The sequence below is a fragment of the Lissotriton helveticus genome, chromosome 3_1 (genome assembly GCF_964261635.1).
Source record: "Lissotriton helveticus chromosome 3_1, aLisHel1.1, whole genome shotgun sequence".
Lineage (NCBI taxonomy): Eukaryota > Metazoa > Chordata > Amphibia > Caudata > Salamandridae > Lissotriton > Lissotriton helveticus.
The window spans coordinates 530442148-530468880 of record NC_136061.1 but is presented as its reverse complement, the minus strand read 5'-3'; the positions used below and the strand labels follow the sequence as shown (position 1 = coordinate 530468880).

Sequence of the window (26733 nt, the reverse complement as noted above, 5' to 3'; positions counted from 1 at the left end):
GCTATATCTTCAGCAATGGAGACGGCAGTGTCTGCTTTAAGGGTTACTGGGTCTTTTTAACAAAAGAGACATGTGCAGTCTATGCCTATCCCCCTCCTATCGCCACGCGGGCGAGTGAATACTGTAGTGCGTACTCTTGCCAGATCACATCCTGTCGCTGTTCACTCCCATACCTCATCTATCCCCCAACAACCATTAGGCCCTCAACTCTCATAAACCTCCTGCTCAAAGATGTATTTAACAAAACCTAAAATTAACATGCAAAACTGATACATTTATCTATAGAACTGTGTGTCATTCATCATGTTGTGCTAGATATTTGCCTCACTTAGGTACTTTGTATTACTTTTTATTCAGCACAAGTGGTTGGCCATTTCAAAGGAATGGCAGTAGTCACTGTCAAATTAAGCAGAAATACACACAGAAGACAAACTTTTATACGGAGCATAAAGGAATATTAATCTCCTTGAGCTATTAAGATCGGACATAATAAAAAGGTGATGAAGTGTTGGGACATATGGTTTGGTGGTCCGGTGTTGGGACAGATGGTTTGGTGATGAAAAACCAACAATTAACGTATATGCCCGGTTGCCGACCACACGTTTTCAATTAACTTTACAGAATGCACATTTGATCAATCTTAATTAAATATAAACATCTGCACAAGACTAATTAGTGATAGTCACACAAAAGGAGATTCCATTTTATTGCCTTTTACTTACAGAATGCAGTAATTTCAATGCTATAACCTGCGCATTTCAACTGTACAGTTAACAGCAAAGTAATTTGATGACTCTTTATAGGTACCTTACTGGATGCAAATATAAAGGTTTTGTTATCAAAAGTCAATAAATAAAATCCAACCTCTGCCATCTAAAATGTTTTAAATGCACTATACAGTCCATTGGGTGCCATGGTGGCTTTTACATCACACCACCCATCATCATATGTGCAATTTTTCATCCAAGAAACATCAGAATGTCATAGCCTCTTCTCATTCAACATCGTCTTCTGATAAACTCTGTGCAGTAACAATTCTCTGGAAGAAAAAAAAGAATGCAAATGTAAGAAAATAGAATGGACATCTAGACAGTCTCATGTACGTGAGAGCCATGCAAATTTAACAACAGGACATTGACAAACGTTTCAAGCACCACTTTCAGAACTGGGAGAATACGATATTTTTATGTTGCTCATCCTCACATTTAAAAACTTTTCGGTTGCCGCCCTGCATCTGTTAGAATCACCTTTATGGCAGACTGTACACAGAGTGTTATCCAGCTGCCAAATAAACTTCCACGTAAGAGCTTTGAGAAGTGGTTTCTTTCTTACACTTATGGTTTCCAATCAGTGGATTGGGCCTCTGAAAACGTAAAAAGTCCACAACGGTAAAGCAAAAGTGTTAGGTTCCCTAAAATTCTCAAGTATGATTTAATTTTTCCAAAGACAGTAGAATCATGAATGTACATGGTCAACAAAATCAGATTGGCACTTTACTGTTTACATTTATTATGAAGTTACCTTCTGCTTAATTACTTGTTATATTTAGAGCAACATGTTGAACAGTACGCGATAAAAACTTGTTGCAAAAGAGACACATGATGGGTGCACGAGTACTATCAATTGGAATCTTTTCCAAGAGCTTTGAATGATCACGTTTCGCACTCTAAGGTGGTGCCATGAAAAGGAGGAGGAGAGAAAGTCAGATGGCAAAACATTCTGAATTCAGCTTAAGGGTGTTTTAAAATCAGTGCAGGAGACCACAAAAATGATCCCAGCTAATAAATTGAAGGCAATGTGGTAACCTGATTATGAAGCAAACAAGCTATCAAGACCGGTTATGTCAAGGAATAATTTTGGTAATGCAAATGTACACAATTCAAGGAGAACTCTTCAATAGGGATATAGAAGGAAAACGCTATTTACCAGTATGTATCTGTTCTTGGCATGTAGGGCTGCTGACATTCATATCTTAGCATAATCGCCACCTAGTGTTGGGTCCCGATGTTTCCACCATGTTGTCCTGGAAGAGTCTTCGAAGTATCACGAGATAGGTGACTCCTCCCCTGGACTACAGTGCGCATGGCAATCTTCTCCATCGTCAGATTGTTTATCGCCATTGTGGCAAAGATGGAGTATAGAATAGTAAGAGATGACCATGTTAATGTATGTTAAGAAGGTAACCCTGCAGCTGTGACAGGCACCGGGGAGGAGGGTGGGCGATATGAATGTCAGCAGCCCTACATGCCAAGAACAGATGCATAATGGTAAGTAGCATTTTCCGTTTGAGGCATGTGGGCTGCTGAATTCATATCTTAGCATAGACTGTATAGCAGTTTCTCCTCTAGCGGTAGTTACCTGTACCAGCTGCAGTGGTTTGAAAGGGTTTTAAGGACAGCCTGCCCTACCGCAGCTTGTTGCTTAGCCTGCATGTCAACACAGTAGTGTTTAGTGAAAGTGTGTATGGTAGACCATGTAGCTGCCCTACATATGTCTTCTAAGGGAATATTTCCTAGGAAAGTCATGGATGCCCCCATTTTGCGCGTTGCGAGTGTGCTCTTGGGGGAACTGTTAAAGTGCGCTTTGCTTTTTGATAGCATATTTGAATGCATTTAACAATCCATCTGGCTATCCCTGTCTTGGAAATGGGATTTCCCTTATGTTGTGTTGAAAAGGCAACAAATAGTTGTTTTGTCTTTCTGAATGATTTTGTTCTGTCAACATAATATAGCAGAGCTCTCTTAACGTCTAGTGTGTGTAGAGCTCTTTCAGCTACTGATTTCGGGTTTGGAAAGAAAACTGGTAATTCTATGGACTGATTGATGTGGAAAGTGGAGATGACTTTTGGCATAAATTTAGGGTTTGTACGGAGTACTACCCAATTGTGGTGTATCTGCATGAAAGGTTCCTGAATGGTTAGTGCCTGTAGTTCACTTACTCGCCTAAGGGAGGTGATGGCAAATAAAAAAGCCACCTTCCATGTTAAGAATTGTAGTTCACATGAATGAAGTGGTTCGAAGGGAGGTCCCATGAGTTTGGTAAGTACTATGTTTAGGTTCCAGACTGGAGAAGGTGGATGCTTTGGAGGGATAATTCTTTTAAGTCCTTCCATAAAAGCTTTGATAAGTGGTATTCTAAACAGGGAGACATGTTGTCTGTTTTGAAGATATGCTGCTATAGCAGCAAGGTGTAGCTTTATTGATGAGTATGCTAGGTTACATCTTTGTAGATATAGCAGGTAACAAATTATGTTTTGGATGGAGGCAACCAATGGATTGATTTGATTATTACAATAGATTACAAATCTTTTCCATTTAGCTGCGTAGCATGCTCTGGTAGTGGGACATCTTGCTTCCTTGATAATGTTCATACAGTCGGGAGGCAAGTTAAGATATCCGAACTCTAAGACCTCAAGAGCCAGATCGCTAGGTTCATCTGATTGGGATCTGGGTGTCTGATTTCTCCATGGTTCTGTGTTAGCAGTTGTGGCGGGAGGCTTAGCCTTTGGTGGGGGACTACAGATAGTTCCAGGAGTGTCGAGTACCATGGTTATATGCCCATGTGGGAGCAACTAGGATCATTGCGAGTGACTGTTGCCTTAGTTTGCGTGCCACCAATGGAATCAGAGGGGTTAGTGGAAAAGCGTACGCAAATCTGCCTGACCAGTTCATCCATATCGCATTGCCCTGTGACAACGGGTGTGGGAACCTGGCGGCAAAGGACTGGCATTTTGAGTTTTCTTTTGTGACAAACAGATCTATGTCTGATGTCCCCACTTTTGGAAGAATGGATGGAGAACTTGAGGATGAATCTCCCATTTGTGTATTTGCTGATAGTGTCTGCTCAGTAGGTCCGCTGTCTGGTTGTCTATTCCTGGGATGTGTTCTGCCAGGGGGTAAATGTTTTGAGGAATTGCCCACTTCCATATGCTTTGTGCAAGGTGGGACAGTTGTACAGAGTGTGCCCCTCCCTGTTTTTAAATGTAGTACATGGCTGTCATGTTGTCCGTCCGGATTAACACAGCCTTTTTTTTTTTTTTTGCAGAGTTTTATATAGCGCAAACTAGAACCGAACCGAATCAGTTATCAGAGCGCTTTACATAGCACCAGTTACGTTACATGAGGACACACTTTCATTTTAGGCACGGGGAGATTAAGTGATTTTCCCAGAATCACAGGGGGTTTTTGGCGTCGTTACCGAGACTCGAACCCAGATCCCCAGGTCCGAGGTCGAGCGCCTTAGCCGTTAGGCCAACCCCTCTCACCTTGTTGGTCAAGTATTTCTGAAAAGCTCTCATTGCTAGGAATACTGCTGGTAACTAAGTAGTTTATATGTAGTGTCTTCTGTTTTACTGTCCAGAGACCCTGGACTGTATATTGAAGGAGATGGGCTCCGCAACCGGTCAGTGATGTGTCCGCTGTTAATACTATCTGTGGAACGGGCTCTTGGAACAGTCGCCCCTTGAAAAGGTTTTGTGGGTTCCACCACTGCAGAGAACGGTAAGTGCGACTGTCTACTTACACTAGGTCTTGTAATTGTCCTTGAGCTTGGTTCCACTGACGTGCTAGGCATGGTTGTAAGGGGCGCATGTGCAGTCGAGCATGAGGGACGATGAATATGCAGGAGGCCATCATGCCTATGAGCTGCATGAACACTCAAGCTGTAGTGTGTTTTATCTAGGTACCTGAATCAATATTCCTATTCTTTGCCCTTGTCCGGTTATAAATCAATAATATCCCTACAACGGCATAGAAACCCTTTTCATAATTCAGTCATAGTGCATGCTGTCACATTAAGCAAGCATATTCCTCCAGTCCCCTAGAAAGCACACAGAGTTCTTAAACAAATCCAAGCCTCCAGCAACCTGGGAAATCCCCGCTGCTTTGTTTTGATTTCGTCCGAGAACTCCTGTAAAGCACTGTAAGAACGACCAGTTCTTAGTGACATCTTTATTGACGTCTTATGTCCAGCCTTGCGTCAAACCCGGCACCTTTCAGGTATAGATATACCAACGTTGCCTTAAGCAAACACACGGTGGCAATCCTGGAGCAGTGCAGCTATCTACTTCCGAAGAGCTCAGCTGATGCGAGAGCCCACGGACGCTGACCCTCACTTTTGACGCGCTGAGAAAGACGCTGTCTTTTCTCTTGCCGAGAAATCCAGCCTCTGGCGTTTCCAGCCTACCCTTGCGGGTGACTGGGATACCGAGTCCTGGGAGAGAGATACCAGACCTCCTGCCTTCTAATACCCAGGTACTGAACTGACTAAACCCTTACAGAGAATTCTTGAGTCAGATTCTTGGCAAAACAAACTTAACTTAAACTGCTACTTACTTACTCCTTCCCACGTATTAGGCTTAGGTCAGGTACACCGGGGTAGGCGTAGTTAGAAGCACCAGTTGAGTACGATTAGTCAATGTATATATGTATGTATCTATTCTATCCATTTTAAAGTATCATATGGCTAAGAAACCATATCCATGCTTTTACAGTATTATTTCATAATCCTGCTTTTACTGTATGCACTTTACTTAACTATAAGTATTGCAATTGTAGCAATTCATTTCTCTTGTATGAGGAAAGAGACTGCTCAATAAATAACACCTTTTATTGAAAACGCCCGTCTCTCTTTTTCTCTGCAATCTGGTGAAACTAAGTACGCACCTTTGACTGAGTGAAATAGCGGTCTTTTGTTTTCACACGACTCTAGAGATATACTCTTATTCAGGGAGAGCAAAGTTGTCATGTTTTATGGTTGTCATAAACTAAATCCCTTCTTGCCTATCCAGGGAGGTTAAACTCCTCCTCGCTTATTCGAGAAAGTTTCTAGTGAACTCTGAGCTAGCTGGCAAAAAACTTAAGTCTAATATAGTCAGTAGAGACCTAGTTAACCTCAGTCCTACGTCTACATTACTGAAGATATTATTCCAATGAGCAGAGCCTACTGGGACTATAGGAACTACACTACATGGCGCCCAACTACAAGGCGATAAATCTATTGCAAGACGTTAGAGTAACTTAGTCGTGCTTTTTCACACAGACACTTTCTCCCGTAAATACTCCAAAGACGTCTGGAGTGGGTCAAAGGTTAAAATCCGCCGGAACTTAGTAGGAAGAGATTTCTATGTATAGTTTTTGGTTTATTCAAAGTTGAAGGATACAGTGTTCCAAAATATTGTGCACCTAATCTTGGTTTCCTTGAAAACTTGATCTGCAACAAAAAAAAACTTCCTGTCAGTAAAATGTCAGACAATGAAGGAGATATGGAGATAGCTAGAATAGCAGCTCAACTCCTAGCGGAAGACAAGTCTCCTACAGCAAGACCCGGATGCAATACTCATCCCGGTCAGCATAAGAAAAACTATAACTCTTAAACTAATAGAAAATGGACTAACATCGAGAGGTGGTACAGTCATATTCGTAATTGAGGCACATGAATATCGGCAGACAGAGGTATTCTATTCATGGATAAACTTTCCAGCAGCAAACGCACATGAATTCCACTATCATAAAATAGTCTGAATTTAAAATCTGAATTTAAAAAAAAAAAAAAAAAATAATAGAGGAACCACCGGATGAGTACACCCCTTTCGAGGAGGTGGAAATCCCATTAAAATACCAAGAGCACCTGCTCTGGTTTAAAGGCGCCCTAAAACATAATAATCACATCACCAGGCTCGGTCCACTAGGTAGACCAGGAGCAACGTGGCCGGTTCTAGCCAGCTACACACCACATCCTGACATTGAAAAAATGTCAATACCAGAACTTTTGGTACAGTTAAAACAACTGATTAAAATACATAGACAATTAGTCCAATATGTAATGCGGACTTCAACAGTCCAACCAGCTATTAACATTCCACAGCTGACCCCTCATCAGGGGAACACAAACAAAATTACACCACAGAACATACAGTCATGTCTGGGTAAAGTACCCGCAAAACGGGAACAAATTCCATTCTGGTTAGCACAAACAAAATCACTCAAATAGAGGCAGTATTTCCGGATACCACCCCTACTGAGAAACACAGAATTCTGACTGTCTTCCAATGGGGATCGCATCACATGTGGAGGACTGTGACACTTGGGGCACAGTCTTTGCTTCCATTTACACAAAAACACATGGTGTTCCGTCCATGGCGGTAATACCGGATGTGCTAAGACAGATTCAAAATGAATACGGTCCAGAACCTGCTTTAACTCTGGGTATGAAATTACTGTAAGACTTCAAGCAGGTCTCAGCTTTATTATTATCCAACATAAAAGGAGAAGCAGCATCTGTGGCGATCCGCCAGAAATTGAAAGAAACAGATATAGCATAACAACCATTTGAACTTGCCAGAATCATAGAAAAATCCTATGAAGAGCTAGGAAGAGATAGTTTGGGTGGGAAACCAGTAAAACCCCAACTAACTGAAAATCCTGAAAAGATATTTATTAAAAATAATCTAAACACTCCAAAAAAGAGCTGGGATGGAAATAAACAATCCACTCCCAAAGAAAAAAGATTCCAGTCCCGAGGAAAGTCTCCTCGGCAGAGAGAAAGATCTCCGGACCAAGGACACAAGTCTCCCCAGAGGGAGCCCTCTGAGAAAAGATACAACCTTAGAAATAGGGATAATTTGAAAAAAAACTGATCGATATAAAGATATTGATACACATCCATCTCTATCTTTTCAGACTTCCTCGCAGAAATTGGAACGAAGAGGACGGTCAGAACACAGGGAAGAGCACGTCAAGTCCAAAGACAAAGAACCTGCTCATCAAAGTAAAAAACTAAAATTTCCAAAAAAGAAGGTAGCCAGCATTAAAATAATCAAACATGCCGAGGATCCTGAGGACACAGCTGAAAAACGGAGAGTGGGCTCAGACAATGCTAGACAGCTTAGCAGAAGTGAGCATAGCTCGCAAGATCCTGATGAATCATCTGGAGACAGTGGACACGAATGAATACATTCAGGTGGAAACTGCAGATACCAGAGTTAGCAAACCTCATAAAATATACAAAATAACATTACGTATAGAGGGAGATAAGACTAGGAAAATAAGGGGTCTATTTTGGGATAACCTCTCAAAAGGCTATGACATCCTTTTGGCTGAAAAAGACTGGCAACCGGAGTTTGTCAGGGAGTGCCCTCATGGCGAAGAAATGATTATGCCTGCCTTCTAAAATCACATTTCAATTCATAAAAAATATACACTTGCAAGAAAGTGGGCAGTAGCCCAAGCTCCTGCATTATATAACAAGCATTTGCAATGCAATAGGTCTCGCAGCATTCAAGTTTGAGTTATTGGCATTGTATATGACAATGTGTTGCATGAATTCTTTTGCAAACTCTGTATTGGCTGGTGGTGTTTGTGCCCGGTGAAAGCGTGCACTGACGGATGGTGGTGTTTGTGCCCGGTGAAAGCGTGCACGAACAACTTATGGTGTCTGTGCCTGGTGAAAGTGTGCACTGACGGCTGGTGGTGTTTGTGCCCGGTGAAAGCGTGCACTGACGGCTGTTGGTGTTTGTGCCTGGTGAAAGGGTGCACTGGCGGCTGGTGGTGTTTGTGCCCGGTGAAAGCGTGCACTGACGGCTGGTGGTGTTTGTGCCTGGTGAAAGCGTGCACTGATGACTTATGGTGTCTGTGCCTGTTGAAAGTGTGTACTGACGGCCGGTGGTGTGTATGCCTGATGAAACCATGTACTGATGGCTAGTGGTGTGTGTGTGTGCCTGTTGAAAGTGTGCACTGATGGCTGATGGTGTGTGTGCCGGTGGAAAAGCGTGCACTGACATGTTTAGAAGTAAAGTGCGCCATACTGCGATTGCTACAATAGTTAATTGTGGATGTGCTAACCATTGATGCGTGCACTGATGGCTGGTGGTGTGTGTGTGCTTGTAGAAAATGTGCACTGATGGCTAATGGTGTGTGTGCCTGGTGGAAGTGTGCACTGCCAGCTAGTGGCGTGTGTGCCCGGTGAAAGCGTGCATTGACGGCTGATGGGGTGTGCCTGGTGAAAGTGTGCACTGATGGTTGGTGGTGTGTGTGTGCGCCTGGTGAAAGCGTGCACCGACGTCTGGTTCTGTGTGCGTGTGGTGGAAGCGTGCATTGATCGCTGGTGTTGTTTAAATAGCAACATACTTGGGTCCAGCATAAAGAGCACTCTTTGTAAACAGGCATTAAGAGTGAGACAGCACACAATGATCCAATGGTAATTACTAGTTGAAGGCAAATCGCATATAGAACATTAGGAACACTGCAATTCTTTACATTGATTCAGACGGTCCTTGCTGCATTCAGGACATTATCAAAAATCAGTCTGTTTCGTGAGAAGTAATACCTTACATCCTAAACAGCTGTTTTAACAGAATGTTCCCGACTTTAAAAAGAGAGATGCCTAAAACATTGGCAGGGAGGCAGCATCCTGAATTTAGGTTGTATGAATGTTACTTTATTGTTTAACTGAAAGAAAAAAGCTCAACTATAATAAACTCCTAGCCAACGCTGCAACACCATTCTGCCAGCTAAGCAAGCCGAGTAAGAAGGGATGTGCGGACTTCACCCAAAGGTGTCAGAGCGAATTCACAATAGAAACAGAACTGATACATGAGAACATTACTAGTGAACAAAATACAAAGGCAAACGTTACATTACATGAGGCAAAAGTGACAATGATAACAAACCGTGCCTTACACAGTGTGTAAGGCACTTTTTGTTATCTTAGTCTAAGCCCGCCTGATTCTATGAAATGGCGGCGGGACGCGGGACAGGCCTTTATCCTTTTCTTTCACTTTCCGTTCCGCACTTCCGCCGCCGCGTATGCGCGTGCCGCGTGCGTGGGGGGCGTGGGCAGCAGGGCTGGCTGCTGCTGAGTGGTGGTGAGCAATGCCAGGCAGCCCCAGGGCACGCACAACATCATGCGGGCTAATAAGCAGTAAGCCCCTGTGCGTGGCATATGGGGCGCGGCAGGCGGCGCGCATAGCCAAAGAAGAAGACAAGAGAAGAACAACGAAAACTACGAACTTAACTGCCTTCCAAGTCCAAGACAAAGCAGCCAGGCGCGCCCACGCTGAGCTGCCTTGTCCGATTTCCGAATCAGAGTCCGAAGACCAAAGTAAGTCACTCAGAGTCTGTCACTCCGTCTCCGTCACCGACCGGCGGGGCAGGGCTGCTGCTGGCTGCCTGCCTCCAGGCCTGCTGCGTGCACTAATTAGTTGCTTTCCTGTCGCGCATTTGCCTGCTTCTTATTTATGTCCCAACTTGTCACTCGTGTTTGTCCCTCCTATAGAACATGCTTTCTCGCTTCTGTACTTCTTTGCTCCCGGGGCCGCACTCAGTGTTGCTCTCTGTTCTTGCCTGTGTGCCGCTTCCCTCCATATTGGGTTCGCCCTTGCACTCAACCAGCCCCCCAACCCCTGTTGCTTCCTCGCCTGCTCCATTTGCCCTCGGCTGCTGCAGCAAGCAAGCAAGCAGGCAAGCCTATATTATAATAGTTACAGTGCGCAACGCACGCCAGGGACGGATGGTAACGGGCCCCGGCCTATAAACATTAATTATGGTGCCGTGGTGTGCACGCCCTACCGGCCTGGCCTGAGCCTTTTTAAAATTAATTAAATAGTTGGTAGTGGTACGCACTGGAGGCGGGCCGGGTCTTCATAATTAAAATGGTGCACGGGAGTGGCGGCGCGCAGAGTAGTGCTATTTTTATTTTGTATAGTGGTCATTTTCCTGCAGTTTTGCTCTTTTAGACTACTGTAAATAAAATGCGCTTTTATCAGCCAACGTAACGGTGTTCAATGCATTGGTCTTGTTAAGATGAATAGCTAAAATACTAGATTGTTATTCCATCATGTTTTTAAATGTTCAGCATCACATGCTTACTTTCGTGAGCTTTCTATGTACTTATGACATATGCATCATCGTTATAGTTGCTTCAGTCAAGGAAAAAATGCGTGTCTCTGCATCAGATGTTTGGTGATTAGCAGCTGTCCTAAGCAGGTGTTACAAAAGGAACCTTACATTATTAATCTAGTATGTTTGCACTCCAGAATTTTTCAAGCTAGCTCAGTTGGTTGATGCACCTGTTACAATGATTCAACTGCAACCTAATGGCCACTAGTTTGGAATCAAAGCAAGTTCGGCTCAGCATTTCATCCTTCTCATGCTGAGAAGATGAGCACCATGCCTCGAAATTGTTTGAACACCTTCTGGGGCCTAATCCATTTTTAAAATAAAACGTGTTCTAGCATCACTTCGTAATGGACATACACAGGTGATATTCACGTGGCTCCTTGCTCGTAGTGGGGAGTAGAATCAGGCCAAGCCCCTCTCCTGTGATAACAAAAACAACACTCGCAGGCAACAAAATACACATAAATGAGAGAGCTGGACCAAAAGCAGCAGAGTGCGGATCATCCTTCTCTTGCTCTGTCAGGGTAAGCTGCGGTCTGCTGAGCTACAAATGGGATCACATCTGAAAAGAACCCACCCGAGAGAGGAAGTGTAAACAAACACAGCGCGGTGTAATTTAGATCGATTATTGCAGTGGATTCTCGTGGATCGAAGCGCTCTCTTGTAGTGGGCTCAGGTGCACCAATTATCCCTAGACACCTGCGACTGACCTCTGTCTTTTGGGGTCATGAGACGATGAGAGAGAGGCAATGTGACCTGTCATCACTCAAAGATCTCTAAGCAGTTGCAAGACCTGGCATCCTTGACGTGTTTTCCTCTGTCTTTTTGCTCTACCACCTGTATTTTTGATGTTATGCTGGACTTCTTTTTTGCTGTTTTATGTACTCCGTACACTTTACCACTGCTAATCAGTGCTCAAGTGCAAATGCTACCTCTGTCATTTTTAATTCTGCTGGGTTCTCCATAATTTGCATATTTGATTTACTGGTAAGTCCCTAGTAAAGTGCACTGTGTGTGCCCAAGGCCTGTAAATCAAATGCATCTAGTGCGCCTGCAGCTTTGATTGTGCCAACCATATAAGCACCCCTGTAAACGTGTCTCCAGCCTACCATTGCAGTGCCTTTGAGTACAGTTTTAAACTGCCAAGTCGACCTGGCAAGTGCAGTCTCTTGCCAGGCCCTAAGCCTCCCTTTTACTACATGTTGGACACCCCTAAGGTAGGCCCAAGACACTCCCAGGGGCAGGGTGCAGTGTATGTTAAAGGTGGGACATGTATGGTATGTATTACATGTCATGATAGTGAAATACTGCTAATTTCGTTCTTCACTATTGCCAGGACTAGCTCGCCAATAGGATATTATTGGAGCTGCCTTGTATGTTTGCTGACTGGGAACACATTTTAAACCTAGATTGAGGACAGATTCCTCATCCCTTGTCAATACTTTTGTGGATAAATTGACTACTGTCGATGGTGGGATTTCTATTATTTGTAAAAGTTTCTGCGCGCGGGGCGCTGTAGAGTGCGGGGCGCTGTAGAGTGCGGGGCGCTGTAGAGTGCGGGGCGCTGTAGAGTGCGGGGCGCTGTAGAGTGCGGGGCGCTGTAGAGTGCGGGGCGCTGTAGAGTGCGGGGCGCTGCGGGGCGCTGTAGAGTGCGGGGCGCTGCGGGGCGCTGTAGAGTGCGGGGCGCTGTAGAGTGCGGGGCGCTGTAGAGTGCGGGGCGCTGTAGAGTGCGGGGCGCTGTAGAGTGCGGGGCGCTGTAGAGTGCGGGGCGCTGTAGAGTGCGGTGTAGAGTGCGGGGCGCTGTAGAGTGCGGGGCGCTGTAGAGTGCGGGGCGCTGTAGAGTGCAGGGCGCTGTAGAGTGCGGGGCGCTGTAGAGTGCTGTAGAGTGTGTTGCGCTGTAGAGCGCGTTGCGCTGTAGAGCGCGTTGCGCTGTAGAGTGCGGGGCGCTGTAGAGTATGGGGCGCAGCGGGGCGCAGCGGTGCGCTGTAGAGTGCGCTGCGGGCGCTGTAGAGTGCGGAGCGCTGTAGAGTGCGGGGCGCTGTAGAGTGCGGGGCGCTGTAGAGCGCTGTCGAGTGCGGGGCGCTGTAGAGCGCAGGGCGCTGTAGAGCGCGGGGCGCTGTAGAGCGCGGGGCGCTGTAGAGCGCGGGGCGCTGCAGAGCGCGGGGCGCTGCAGAGCGCGGGGCGCTGTAGAGCGCGGGGCGCTGCGGGGCGCTGTAGAGTGCGGGGCGCTGTAGAGCGCGGTGCGCTGTAGAGTGCGGGGCGCTGTAGAGTGCGGGGCGCTGTAGAGTGCGGTGCGCTGTAGAGTGCGCTGTAGAGTGCGCTGCGCTGTAGAGTGCGGGGCGCTGTAGAGTGCGGGGCGCTGTAGAGTGCAGGGCGCTGTAGAGTGCAGGGCGCTGTAGAGCGCATTGCGCTGTAGAGCGCGGGGCGCTGTAGAGTATGGGGCGCTGCGGTGCGCTGTAGAGTGCGCTGTGGTGCGCTGCGGGCGCTGTAGAGTGCAGTGCGCTGTAGAGCGCGGTGTAGAGTGCGGGGCGCTGTAGAGTGCGGGGCGCTGTAGAGTGCGGGGCGCTGTCGAGTGCGGGGCGCTGTAGGGCGCTGTAGAGTGCGGGGCGCTGTAGAGTGCGGGGCGCTGTAGAGCGCGGGGCGCTGTAGAGCGCGGGGCGCTGTAGAGCGCGGGGCGCTGTAGAGCCCGGGGCGCTGTAGAGCGCGGGGCGCTGTAGAGCGCGGGGCGCTGTAGAGCCCGGGGCGCTGTAGAGCGCGGGGCGCTGTAGAGCACGGGGCGCTGTAGAGCGCGGGGCGCTGCGCTGTAGAGTGCGGTGCGCTGTAGAGTGCGGGGCGCTGTAGAGTGCGGTGCGCTGTAGAGTGCGGGGCGCTGTAGAGTGCGGTGCGCTGTAGAGTGCGGGGCGCTGTAGAGCGCGTTGCGCTGTAGAGTGCGGGGCGCTGTAGAGTATGGGGCGCTGTGGTGCGCTGTAGGCTGCGGTGCGGGCGCTGTAGAGTGCAGTGCGCTGTAGAGCGCGGTGTAGAGTGCGGAGCGCTGTAGAGTGCGGGGCGCTGTAGAGCGCTGTCGAGTGCGGGGCGCTGTAGAATGCGGGGCGCTGTAGAATGCGGGGCGCTGTAGAATGCGGGGCGCTGTAGAATGCGGGGCGCTGTCGAGCCCGGGGCGCTGTAGTGCGTGGGGCGCTGTAGAGCGCGGTGTGCTGCGGGGCGCTGTAGAGTGCGGGGCGCTGTAGAGTGAGGGGCGCTGTAGAGTGCGGGGCGCTGCGGGGCTCTGTCGAGCGCGGGGCGCTGTAGAGTGCAGGGCGCTGTAGAGTGCAGGGCGCTGCGGGGCGCTGTAGAGTGCGGAGCGCTGTAGAGTGCGGGGCGCTGTAGAGCGCTGTCGAGCGCGGGGCGCTGTAGAGCGCGGGGCGCTGTAGAGCGCGGGGCGCTGCAGAGCGCGGGGCGCTGCAGAGCGCGGGGCGCTGCAGAGCGCGGGGCGCTGCAGAGCGCGGGGCGCTGTAGAGCGCGGGGCGCTGTAGAGCGCGGGGCGCTGTAGAGTGCGGGGCGCTGTAGAGTGCGCTGTAGAGTGCGGGGCGCTGTAGAGTGCGGGGCGCTGTAGAGTGCGGGGCGCTGCAGAGTGCAGGGCGCTGTAGAGTGCGTTGCGCTGTAGAGCGCATTGCGCTGTAGAGTATGGGGCGCTGCGGTGCGCTGTAGAGTGCGCTGTGGTGCGCTGCGGGCGCTGTAGAGTGCAGTGCGCTGTAGAGCGCGGTGTAGAGTGCGGGGCGCTGTAGAGTGCGGGGCGCTGTAGAGTGCGGGGCGCTGTAGAGCGCTGTCGAGTGCGGGGCGCTGTAGAGTGCGGGGCGCTGTAGAGTGCGGGGCGCTGTAGAGCCCGGGGCGCTGTAGAGCCCGGGGCGCTGTAGAGCCCGGGGCGCTGCGGTGTAGAGTGCGGTGCGCTGTAGAGTGCGGGGCGCTGTAGAGTGCGGGGCGCTGTAGAGTGCGGGGCGCTGTAGAGTGCGGGGCGCTGTAGAGTGCGGGGCGCTGTAGAGTGCGGGGCGATGTAGAGTGCGGGGCGATGTAGAGTGCGGGGCGATGTAGAGTGCGGGGCGCTGTAGAGCGCGTTGCGCTGTAGAGTGCGGGGCGCTGTAGAGTATGGGGCGCTGTGGTGCGCTGTAGGCTGCGGTGTGGGCGCTGTAGAGTGCAGTGCGCTGTAGAGCGCGGTGTAGAGTGCGGAGCGCTGTAGAGTGCGGGGGCGCTGTAGAGTGCGGGGCGCTGTAGAGCGCTGTCGAGTGCGGGGCGCTGTAGAGCGCTGTCGAGTGCGGGGCGCTGTAGAATGCGGGGCGCTGTAGAGTGCGGGGCGCTGTAGAATGCGGGGCGCTGTCGAGCCCGGGGCGCTGTCGAGCCCGGGGCGCTGTCGAGCCCGGGGCGCTGTAGTGCGTGGGGCGCTGTAGAGCGCGGTGTGCTGCGGGGCGCTGTAGAGTGCGGGGCGCTGTAGAGTGCGGGGCGCTGCGGGGCTCTGTCGAGCGCGGGGCTCTGTCGAGCGCGGGGCGCTGTAGAGCGCGGGGCGCTGTAGAGCGCGGGGCGCTGCGGGGCGCTGCGGGGCGCTGTAGAGTGCGGGGCGCTGTAGAGCGCGGGGCGATGTAGAGCGCGGGGCGATGTAGAGCGCGGGGCGATGTAGAGCGCGGGGCGATGTAGAGCGCGGGGCGATGTAGAGCGCGGGGCGCTGTGGTGCGCTGTAGAGTGCAGTGCGCTGTAGAGCGCGGTGTAGAGTGCGGAGCGCTGTAGAATGCGGGGCGCTGTAGAGTGCGGGGTGCTGTAGAGTGCGGGGCGCTGTAGAGTGCGGGGCGCTGTCGAGCCCGGGGCGCTGTCGAGCCCGGGGCGCTGTCGAGCCCGGGGCGCTGTCGAGCCCGGGGCGCTGTCGAGCCCGGGGCGCTGTAGAGTGCGGGGCGCTGTAGAGTGCGGGGCGCTGCGGGGCGCTGTAGAGCGCGGGGCGCTGTAGAGTGCAGGGCGCTGCGGGGCGCTGTAGAGCGCGGGGCGCTGTAGAGCGCGGGGCGCTGTAGAGTGCGGGGCGCTGTAGAGTGCGGGGCGCTGTCGAGCCCGGGGCGCTGTAGAGTGCAGGGCGCTGCAGGGCGCTGTAGAGCGCGGTGCGCTGTAGAGTGCGGGGCGCTGTAGAGTGCGGGGCGCTGTAGAGCGCTGTAGAGTGCGGGGCGATGTAGAATGCGGGGCGCTGTAGAGTGCGGGGCGCTGCGGTGCGCTGTAGAGTGCGCTGTGGTGCGCTGCGGGCGCTGTAGAGTGCGGGGCGCTGTAGAATGCGGGGCGCTGTAGAGTGCGGGGCGCTGTAGAGTGCGGGGCGCTGTAGAATGCGGGGCGCTGTAGAATGCGGGGCGCTGTCGAGCCCGGGGCGCTGTCGAGCCCGGGGCGCTGTCGAGCCCGGGGCGCTGTAGTGCGTGGGGCGCTGTAGAGTGCGGGGCGATGTAGAGTGCGGGGCGATGTAGAGTGCGGGGCGATGTAGAGTGCAGGGCGCTGTAGAGTGCGGGGCGCTGTAGAGTGCTGTAGAGTGCGTTGCGCTGTAGAGCGCGTTGCGCTGTAGAGCGCGTTGCGCTGTAGAGCGCGTTGCGCTGTAGAGTGCGGGGCGCTGTAGAGTATGGGGCGCAGCGGTGCGCTGTAGAGTGCGCTGCGGGCGCTGTAGAGCGCGGTGTAGAGTGCGGAGCGCTGTAGAGTGCGGAGCGCTGTAGAGTGCGGGGGGCTGTAGAGTGCGGGGCGCTGTAGAGTGCGGGGCGCTGTAGAGTGCGGGGCGCTGTAGAGCGCGTTGCGCTGTAGAGCGCGTTGTGCTGTAGAGTATGGGGCGCAGCGGTGCGCTGTAGAGTGCGCTGCGGGCGCTGTAGAGCGCGGTGTAGAGTGCGGAGCGCTGTAGAGTGCGGGGGGCTGTAGAGTGCGGGGCGCTGTAGAGTGCGGGGCGCTGTAGAGTGCGGGGCGCTGTAGAGTGCGTTGCGCTGTAGAGCGCGTTGCGCTGTAGAGTATGGGGCGCAGCGGTGCGCTGTAGAGTGCGCTGCGGGCGCTGTAGAGCGCGGTGTAGAGTGCGGAGCGCTGTAGAGCGCGGGGCGCTGTAGAGCGCGGGGCGCTGTCGAGCGCGGGGTGCTGTCGAGTGCGGGGCGCTGCGGGGCGCTGTAGAGCGCGGGGCGCTGTAGAGCGCGGGGCGCTGTAGAGTGCGGGGCGCTGTAGAGTGCGGGGCGCTGTAGAGTGCGGGGCGCTGTAGAGTGCGGGGCGCTGTAGAGTGCGGGGCGCTGTAGAGTGCGGGGCGCTGTAGAGTGCAGGGCGCTGCAGAGTGCAGGGCGCTGTAGAGTGCGTTGCGCTGTAGAGCGCATTGCGCTGTAGAGCGCGGGGCGCTGTAGAGTATGGGGCGCTGTAGAGTATGGGGCGCTGCGGTGCGCTGTAGAGTGCGCTGTGGTGCGCTGCGGGCGCTGTAGAGTGCAGTGCGCTGTAGAGCGCGGTGTAGAGTGCGGGGCGCTGTAGAGTGCGGGGCGCTGTAGAGTGCGGGGCGCTGTAGAGTGCGGGGCGCTGTAGAGCGCTGTAGAGTGCGGGGCGCTGTCGAGTGCGGGGCACTGTAGGGCGCTGTAGAGTGCGGGGCGCTGTAGAGTGCGGGGCGCTGTAGAGCGCGGGGCGCTGTAGAGCGCGGGGCGCTGTAGAGCGCTGTAGAGTGCGGGGCGCTGTAGAATGCGGGGCGCTGTAGAATGCGGGGCGCTGTAGAGTGCGGGGCGCTGCGGTGCGCTGTAGAGTGCGCTGTGGTACGCTGCGGGGCGCTGTAGAGTGCGGGGCGCTGTAGAGTGCGGGGCGCTGTAGAGTGCGGGGCGCTGTAGAGCGCTGTCGAGTGCGGGGCGCTGTAGAATGCGGGGCGCTGTAGAATGCGGGGCGCTGTCGAGCCCGGGGCGCTGTAGTGCGTGGGGCGGTGTAGAGTGCGGGGCGATGTAGAGTGCGGGGCGCTGTAGAGTGCGGGGCGCTGTAGAGTGCAGGGCGCTGTAGAGTGCTGTAGAGTGCGTTGCGCTGTAGAGCGCGTTGCGCTGTAGAGTGCGGGGCGCTGTAGAGTATGGGGCGCAGCGGTGCGCTGTAGAGTGCGCTGCGGGCGCTGTAGAGCGCGGAGCGCTGTAGAGTGCGGGGCGCTGTAGAGTGCGGGGCGCTGTAGAGTGCGGGGCGCTGTAGAGTGCGGGGCGCTGTAGAGTGCGGGGCGCTGTAGAGTGCTGTAGAGCGCGTTGCGCTGTAGAGCGCGTTGCGCTGTAGAGTGCGGGGCGCTGTAGAGCGCTGTCGAGTGTGGGGCGCTGTAGAGCGCGGGCGCTGTAGAGCGCCCGCGCTGTAGTGCGCGGGCGCTGTAGAGCGCGGGGCGCTGCAGAGCGCGGGGCGCTGTAGAGTGCGGGGTGCTGTAGAGTGCGGGGCGCTGTAGAGCGCTGTCGAGTGTGGGGCGCTGTAGAGCGTGGGGCGCTGCAGAGCGCGGGGCGCTGTAGAGTGCGGGGCGCTGTAGAGTGCGGCGCGCTGTAGAGTGCGGGGCGCTGTAGAGTGCGGGGCGCTGTAGAGTGCGCTGTAGAGTGCGGTGCGCTGTAGAGTGCGGTGCGCTGTAGAGTGCGGTGCGCTGTAGAGTGCGGGGCGCTGTAGAGTGCAGGGCGCTGTAGAGTGCAGGGCGCTGCAGAGTGCAGGGCGCTGTAGAGTGCGTTGCGCTGTAGAGCGCATTGCGCTGTAGAGCGCGGGGCGCTGTAGAGTATGGGGCGCTGCGGTGCGCTGTAGAGTGCGCTGTGGTGCGCTGCGGGCGCTGTAGAGTGCAGTGCGCTGTAGAGCGCGGTGTAGAGTGCGGGGCGCTGTAGAGTGCGGGGCGCTGTAGAGTGCGGGGCGCTGTAGAGTGCGGGGCGCTGTAGAGTGCGGGGCGCTGTAGAGCGCTGTAGAGTGCGGGGCGCTGTCGAGTGCGGGGCACTGTAGGGCGCTGTAGAGTGCGGGGCGCTGTAGAGTGCGGGGCGCTGTAGAGCGCGGGGCGCTGTAGAGCGCAGGGCGCTGTAGAGCGCTGTAGAGTGCGGGGCGCTGTAGAATGCGGGGCGCTGTAGAATGCGGGGCGCTGTAGAATGCGGGGCGCTGCGGTGCGCTGTCGAGTGCGCTGTGGTACGCTGCGGGCGCTGTAGAGTGCAGTGCGCTGTAGAGTGCGGGGCGCTGTAGAGTGCGGGGCGCTGTAGAGCGCTGTCGAGTGCGGGGCGCTGTAGAATGCGGGGCGCTGTAGAATGCGGGGCGCTGTCGAGCCCGGGGCGCTGTAGTGCGTGGGGCGATGTAGAGTGCGGGGCGCTGTAGAGTGCAGGGCACTGTAGAGTGCAGGGCACTGTAGAGTGCAGGGCGCTGTAGAGTGCGGGGCGCTGTAGAGTGCGGGGCGCTGTAGAGTGCGGGGCGCTGTAGAGTGCTGTAGAGTGCGTTGCGCTGTAGAGCGCGTTGCGCTGTAGAGCGCGTTGCGCTGTAGAGTGCGGGGCGCTGTAGAGTATGGGGCGCAGCGGTGCGCTGCGGGCGCTGTAGAGCGCGGTGTAGAGTGCGGAGCGCTGTAGAGTGCGGAGCGCTGTAGAGTGTGGAGCGCTGTAGAGTGCGGAGCGCTGTAGAGTGCGGGGCGCTGTAGAGTGCGGGGCGCTGTAGAGTGCGGGGCGCTGTAGAGTGCGGGGCGCTGTAGAGTGCGGGGCGCTGTAGAGTGCTGTAGAGCGCGTTGCGCTGTAGAGCGCGTTGCGCTGTAGAGTGCGGGGCGCTGTAGAGCGCTGTCGAGTGTGGGGCGCTGTAGAGCGCGGGCGCTGTAGAGCGCGGGGCGCTGTAGAGCGCGGGGCGCTGCAGAGCGCGGGGCGCTGCAGAGCGCGGGGCGCTGCAGAGTGCGGGGTGCTGTCGAGTGTGGGGCGCTGTAGAGCGCGGGGCGCTGCAGAGCGCGGGGCGCTGCAGAGCGCGGGGCGCTGCAGAGCGCGGGGCGCTGCAGAGCGCGGGGCGCTGTAGAGTGCGGGGCGCTGTAGAGTGCGGGGCGCTGTAGAGTGCGGGGCGCTGTAGAGCGCTGTAGAGCGCTGTCGAGTGCGGGGCGCTGTAGAGCGCGGGGCGCTGTAGAGCGCGGGGCGCTGCAGAGCGCGGGGTGCTGTAGAGTGCAGGGCGCTGCGGGGCGCTGTAGAGTGCGTGGCGCTGTAGAGCGTGGGGCGCTGTAGAGTGCGGGGCGCTGTAGAGCGCGGGGCGCTGTAGAGTGCGGGGTGCTGTAGAGTGCGGGGCGCTGTAGAGTGTGGGGCGCTGTAGAGCGTGGGGCGCTGTAGAGCGCGGGGCGCTGCAGAGCGCGGGGCGCTGTAGAGCGCGGGGCGCTGTAGAGCGCGGGGCGCTGTAGAGTGCGGGGCGCTGTAGAGTGCGGGGCGCTGTAGAGTGCGGGGCGCTGTAGAGTGCGGGGCGCTGTAGAGTGCGGGGCGCTGTCGAGTGCGGGGCGCTGTAGAGCGCGGGGCGCTGTAGAGCGCGGGGCGTTGTAGAGCGCGGGGCGCTGCAGAGCGCGGGGCGCTGCAGAGCGCGGGGCGCTGTAGAGTGCAGGGCGCTGCGGGGCGCTGTAGAGTGCGGGGCGCTGTAGAGCGTGGGGCGCTGTAGAGTGCGGGGCGCTGTAGAGTGCGGGGCGCTGTAGAGTGCGGTGCGCTGTAGAGTGCGCTGTAGAGTGCGGTGCGCTGTAGAGTGCGGTGCGCTGTAGAGTGCGGGGCGCTGTAGAGTGCGGGGCGCTGTAGAGTGCGGTGCGCTGTAGAGTGCGGGGCGCTGTAGAGTGCGGGGCGCTGCAGAGTGCGGGGCGCTGCAGAGTGCGGGGCGCTGCAGAGTGCGGGGCGCTGCAGAGTGCGGGGCGCTGCAGAGTGCGTTGCGCTGTAGAGCGCATTGCGCTGTAGAGCGCGGGGCGCTGTAGAGTATGGGGCGCTGCGGTGCGCTGTAGAGTGCGCTGTGGTGCGCTGCGGGCGCTTTAGAGTGCAGTGCGCTGTAGAGCGCGGTGTAGAGTGCGGGGCGCTGTAGAGTGCGGGGCGCTGTCGAGTGCGGGGCGCTGTAGAGCGCTGTCGAGTGCGGGGCGCTGTCGAGTGCGGGGCGCTGTAGGGCGCTGTAGAGTGCGGGCGCTGTAGAGTGCGGGGCGCTGTAGAGTGCGGGGCGCTGTAGAGTGCGGGGCGCTGTAGAGCGCGGGGCGCTGTAGAGCGCGGGGCGCTGTAGAGCGCGGGGCGCTGTAGAGTGCGGGGCGCTGTAGAGCGCGGTGCGCTGCGGTGTAGAGTGCGGTGCGCTGTAGAGTGCGGTGCGCTGTAGAGTGCGGTGCGCTGTAGAGTGCGGGGCGCTGTAGAGTGCAGGGCGATGTAGAGTGCGGGGCGCTGTAGAGTGCGGGGCGCTGTAGAGCGCGGGGCGCTGTAGAGCGCGTTGCGCTGTAGAGCGCGTTGCGCTGTAGAGTATGGGGCGCTGTGGTGCGCTGTAGGCTGCGGTGCGGGCGCTGTAGAGTGCAGTGCGCTGTAGAGCGCGGTGTAGAGTGCGGAGCGCTGTAGAGTGCGGGGCGCTGTAGAGTGCGGGGCGCTGTAGAGCGCTGTCGAGTGCGGGGCGCTGTAGAATGCGGGGCGCTGTAGAATGCGGGGCGCTGTAGAATGCGGGGCGCTGTAGAATGCGGGGCGCTGTCGAGCCCGGGGCGCTGTCGAGCCCGGGGCGCTGTCGAGCCCGGGGCGCTGTCGAGCCCGGGGCGCTGTCGAGCCCGGGGCGCTGTAGTGCGTGGGGCGCTGTAGAGCGCGGTGTGCTGCGGGGCGCTGTAGAGCGCGGGGCGCTGCAGAGCGCGGGGCGCTGCAGAGCGCGGGGCGCTGCAGAGTGCGGGGTGCTGTAGAGTGCGGGGCGCTGTAGAGCGCTGTCGAGTGTGGGGCGCTGTAGAGCGCGGGGCGCTGCAGAGCGCGGGGCGCTGCAGAGCGCGGGGCGCTGTAGAGTGCGGGGCGCTGTAGAGTGCGGGGCGCTGTAGAGCACGGGGCGCTGTCGAGTGCGGGGCGCTGTAGAGCGCTGTCGAGTGCGGGGCGCTGTAGAGCGCGGGGCGCTGTAGAGCGCGGGGCGCTGCAGAGCGCGGGGTGCTGTAGAGTGCAGGGCGCTGCGGGGCGCTGTAGAGTGCGTGGCGCTGTAGAGCGTGGGGCGCTGTAGAGTGCGGGGCGCTGTAGAGCGCGGGCGCTGTAGAGCGCGGGGCGCTGCAGAGCGCGGGGCGCTGTAGAGTGCGGGGCGCTGTAGAGTGCGGGGCGCTGTAGAGCGCTGTAGAGTGTGGGGCGCTGTAGAGCGCGGGGCGCTGCAGAGCGCGGGGCGCTGCAGAGCGCGGGGCGCTGTAGAGTGCGGGGCGCTGTAGAGTGCGGGGCGCTGTAGAGTGCGGGGCGCTGTAGAGTGCGGGGCGCTGTAGAGTGCGGGGCGCTGTAGAGTGCGGAGCGCTGTAGAGTGCGGGGCGCTGTAGAGTGCGGGGCGCTGTAGAGTGCGGGGCGCTGTAGAGTGCGGGGCGCTGTAGAGTGCGGAGCGCTGTAGAGTGCGGGGCGCTGTAGAGTGCGGGGCGCTGTAGAGCGCTGTCGAGTGCGGGGCGCTGTAGAGCGCGGGGCGTTGTAGAGCGCGGGGCGCTGTAGAGTGCAGGGCGCTGCGGGGCGCTGTAGAGTGCGGGGCGCTGTAGAGCGTGGGGCGCTGTAGAGTGCGGGGCGCTGTAGAGTGCGGGGCGCTGTAGAGTGCGCTGTAGAGTGCGGTGCGCTGTAGAGTGCGCTGTAGAGTGCGGTGCGCTGTAGAGTGCGGTGCGCTGTAGAGTGCGGTGCGCTGTAGAGTGCGGGGCGCTGCAGAGTGCGGGGCGCTGCAGAGTGCGGGGCGCTGCAGAGTGCGGGGCGCTGCAGAGTGCGGGGCGCTGTAGAGCGCATTGCGCTGTAGAGCGCGGGGCGCTGTAGAGTATGGGGCGCTGCGGTGCGCTGTAGAGTGCGCTGTGGTGCGCTGCGGGCGCTGTAGAGTGCGGGGCGCTGTAGAGTGCGGGGCGCTGTAGAGCGCTGTAGAGTGCGGGGCGCTGTCGAGTGCGGGGCACTGTAGGGCGCTGTAGAGTGCGGGGCGCTGTAGAGTGCGGGGCGCTGTAGAGCGCGGGGCGCTGTAGAGCGCAGGGCGCTGTAGAGCGCTGTAGAGTGCGGGGCGCTGTAGAATGCGGGGCGCTGTAGAATGCGGGGCGCTGTAGAATGCGGGGCGCTGCGGTGCGCTGTCGAGTGCGCTGTGGTACGCTGCGGGCGCTGTAGAGTGCAGTGCGCTGTAGAGTGCGGGGCGCTGTAGAGTGCGGGGCGCTGTAGAGCGCTGTCGAGTGCGGGGCGCTGTAGAATGCGGGGCGCTGTAGAATGCGGGGCGCTGTCGAGCCCGGGGCGCTGTAGTGCGTGGGGCGATGTAGAGTGCGGGGCGCTGTAGAGTGCAGGGCACTGTAGAGTGCAGGGCACTGTAGAGTGCAGGGCGCTGTAGAGTGCAGGGCGCTGTAGAGTGCAGGGCGCTGTAGAGTGCGGGGCGCTGTAGAGTGCTGTAGAGTGCGTTGCGCTGTAGAGCGCGTTGCGCTGTAGAGCGCGTTGCGCTGTAGAGTGCGGGGCGCTGTAGAGTATGGGGCGCAGCGGTGCGCTGTAGAGTGCGCTGCGGGCGCTGTAGAGCGCGGTGTAGAGTGCGGAGCGCTGTAGAGTGCGGAGCGCTGTAGAGTGTGGAGCGCTGTAGAGTGCGGAGCGCTGTAGAGTGCGGGGCGCTGTAGAGTGCGGGGCGCTGTAGAGTGCGGGGCGCTGTAGAGTGCGGGGCGCTGTAGAGTGCGGGGCGCTGTAGAGTGCTGTAGAGCGCGTTGCGCTGTAGAGCGCGTTGCGCTGTAGAGCGCGTTGCGCTGTAGAGTGCGGGGCGCTGTAGAGCGCTGTCGAGTGTGGGGCGCTGTAGAGCGCGGGCGCTGTAGAGCGCGGGGCGCTGTAGAGCGCGGGGCGCTGCAGAGCGCGGGGCGCTGCAGAGTGCGGGGTGCTGTAGAGTGCGGGGCGCTGTAGAGCGCTGTCGAGTGTGGGGCGCTGTAGAGCGCGGGGCGCTGCAGAGCGCGGGGCGCTGCAGAGCGCGGGGCGCTGTAGAGTGCGGGGCGCTGTAGAGTGCGGGGCGCTGTAGAGTGCGGGGCGCTGTAGAGCGCTGTAGAGCGCTGTCGAGTGCGGGGCGCTGTAGAGCGCGGGGCGCTGTAGAGCGCGGGGCGCTGCAGAGCGCGGGGTGCTGTAGAGTGCAGGGCGCTGCGGGGCGCTGTAGAGTGCGTGGCGCTGTAGAGCGTGGGGCGCTGTAGAGTGCGGGGCGCTGTAGAGCGCGGGGCGCTGTAGAGTGCGGGGTGCTGTAGAGTGCGGGGCGCTGTAGAGCGCTGTAGAGTGTGGGGCGCTGTAGAGCGTGGGGCGCTGTAGAGCGCGGGGCGCTGCAGAGCGCGGGGCGCTGCAGAGCGCGGGGCGCTGCAGAGCGCGGGGCGCTGTAGAGCGCGGGGCGCTGTAGAGCGCGGGGCGCTGTAGAGTGCGGGGCGCTGTAGAGTGCGGGGCGCTGTAGAGTGCGGGGCGCTGTAGAGTGCGGGGCGCTGTAGAGCGCGGGGCGCTGTAGAGCGCGGGGCGCTGTAGAGCGCGGGGCGTTGTAGAGCGCGGGGCGCTGCAGAGCGCGGGGCGCTGCGGGGCGCTGTAGAGTGCAGGGCGCTGCGGGGCGCTGTAGAGTGCGGGGCGCTGTAGAGCGTGGGGCGCTGTAGAGTGCGGGGCGCTGTAGAGTGCGGGGCGCTGTAGAGTGCGGTGCGCTGTAGAGTGCGCTGTAGAGTGCGGTGCGCTGTAGAGTGCGGTGCGCTGTAGAGTGCGGTGCGCTGTAGAGTGCGGGGCGCTGTAGAGTGCGGGGCGCTGTAGAGTGCGGGCCGCTGTAGAGTGCGGGGCGCTGCAGAGTGCGGGGCGCTGCAGAGTGCGGGGCGCTGCAGAGTGCGGGGCGCTGCAGAGTGCGGGGCGCTGCAGAGTGCGTTGCGCTGTAGAGCGCATTGCGCTGTAGAGCGCGGGGCGCTGTAGAGTATGGGGCGCTGCGGTGCGCTGTAGAGTGTGCTGTGGTGCGCTGCGGGCGCTGTAGAGTGCAGTGCGCTGTAGAGCGCGGTGTAGAGTGCGGGGCGCTGTAGAGTGCGGGGCGCTGTCGAGTGCGGGGCGCTGTAGAGCGCTGTCGAGTGCGGGGCGCTGTCGAGTGCGGGGCGCTGTAGGGCGCTGTAGAGTGCGGGCGCTGTAGAGTGCGGGGCGCTGTAGAGTGCGGGGCGCTGTAGAGCGCGGGGCGCTGTAGAGCGCGGGGCGCTGTAGAGCGCGGGGCGCTGTAGAGCGCGGGGCGCTGTAGAGTGCGGGGCGCTGTAGAGCGCGGTGCGCTGCGGTGTAGAGTGCGGTGCGCTGTAGAGTGCGGTGCGCTGTAGAGTGCGGTGCGCTGTAGAGTGCGGGGCGATGTAGAGTGCGGGGCGCTGTAGAGTGCGGGGCGCTGTAGAGTGCGGGGCGCTGTAGAGCGCGTTGCGCTGTAGAGCGCGTTGCGCTGTAGAGTATGGGGCGCTGTGGTGCGCTGTAGGCTGCGGTGCGGGCGCTGTAGAGTGCAGTGCGCTGTAGAGCGCGGTGTAGAGTGCGGAGCGCTGTAGAGTGCGGGGCGCTGTAGAGTGCGGGGCGCTGTAGAGTGCGGGGCGCTGTAGAGCGCTGTCGAGTGCGGGGCGCTGTAGAGTGCGGGGCGCTGTAGAGTGCGGGGCGCTGTCGAGTGCGGGGCGCTGTAGAGCGCGGGGCGCTGTAGAGCGCGGGGCGCTGTAGAGCGCGGGGCGTTGTAGAGCGCGGGGCGCTGCAGAGCGCGGGGCGCTGCAGAGCGCGGGGCGCTGTAGAGTGCAGGGCGCTGCGGGGCGCTGTAGAGTGCGGGGCGCTGTAGAGCGTGGGGCGCTGTAGAGTGCGGGGCGCTGTAGAGTGCGGGGCGCTGTAGAGTGCGGTGCGCTGTAGAGTGCGCTGTAGAGTGCGGTGCGCTGTAGAGTGCGGTGCGCTGTAGAGTGCGGTGCGCTGTAGAGTGCGGGGCGCTGTAGAGTGCGGGCCGCTGTAGAGTGCGGGGCGCTGCAGAGTGCGGGGCGCTGCAGAGTGCGGGGCGCTGCAGAGTGCGGGGCGCTGCAGAGTGCGGGGCGCTGCAGAGTGCGGGGCGCTGTAGAGCGCATTGCGCTGTAGAGCGCATTGCGCTGTAGAGCGCGGGGCGCTGTAGAGTATGGGGCGCTGCGGTGCGCTGTAGAGTGTGCTGTGGTGCGCTGCGGGCGCTGTAGAGTGCAGTGCGCTGTAGAGCGCGGTGTAGAGTGCGGGGCGCTGTAGAGTGCGGGGCGCTGTCGAGTGCGGGGCGCTGTAGAGCGCTGTCGAGTGCGGGGCGCTGTCGAGTGCGGGGCGCTGTAGGGCGCTGTAGAGTGCGGGCGCTGTAGAGTGCGGGGCGCTGTAGAGTGCGGGGCGCTGTAGAGTGCGGGGCGCTGTAGAGCGCGGGGCGCTGTAGAGCGCGGGGCGCTGTAGAGTGCGGGGCGCTGTAGAGCGCGGTGCGCTGCGGTGTAGAGTGCGGTGCGCTGTAGAGTGCGGTGCGCTGTAGAGTGCGGTGCGCTGTAGAGTGCGGGGCGCTGTAAAGTGCAGGGCGATGTAGAGTGCGGGGCGCTGTAGAGTGCGGGGCGCTGTAGAGTGCGGGGCGCTGTAGAGCGCGTTGCGCTGTAGAGCGCGTTGCGCTGTAGAGTATGGGGCGCTGTGGTGCGCTGTAGGCTGCGGTGCGGGCGCTGTAGAGTGCAGTGCGCTGTAGAGCGCGGTGTAGAGTGCGGAGCGCTGTAGAGTGCGGGGCGCTGTAGAGTGCGGGGCGCTGTAGAGCGCTGTCGAGTGCG

At 57.9% G+C, this 26733-nt stretch overlaps 1 protein-coding gene across 1 annotated transcript in view; it reads right to left on the bottom strand.

The window, feature by feature from the left end:
- Nucleotides 1–676: 676 nt before the first annotated feature.
- The window catches only part of TOMM20 (translocase of outer mitochondrial membrane 20), a 75813-nt gene continuing 49756 nt past the window's right edge, over nt 677–26733 (bottom strand). The window contains exon 5 of the mRNA XM_078680412.1: nt 677–1039. Coding sequence (XP_078536538.1) covers nt 995–1039 — 45 coding nt within the window. The 3' untranslated portion in view covers nt 677–994. The remainder of the gene's footprint in view (nt 1040–26733) is intronic.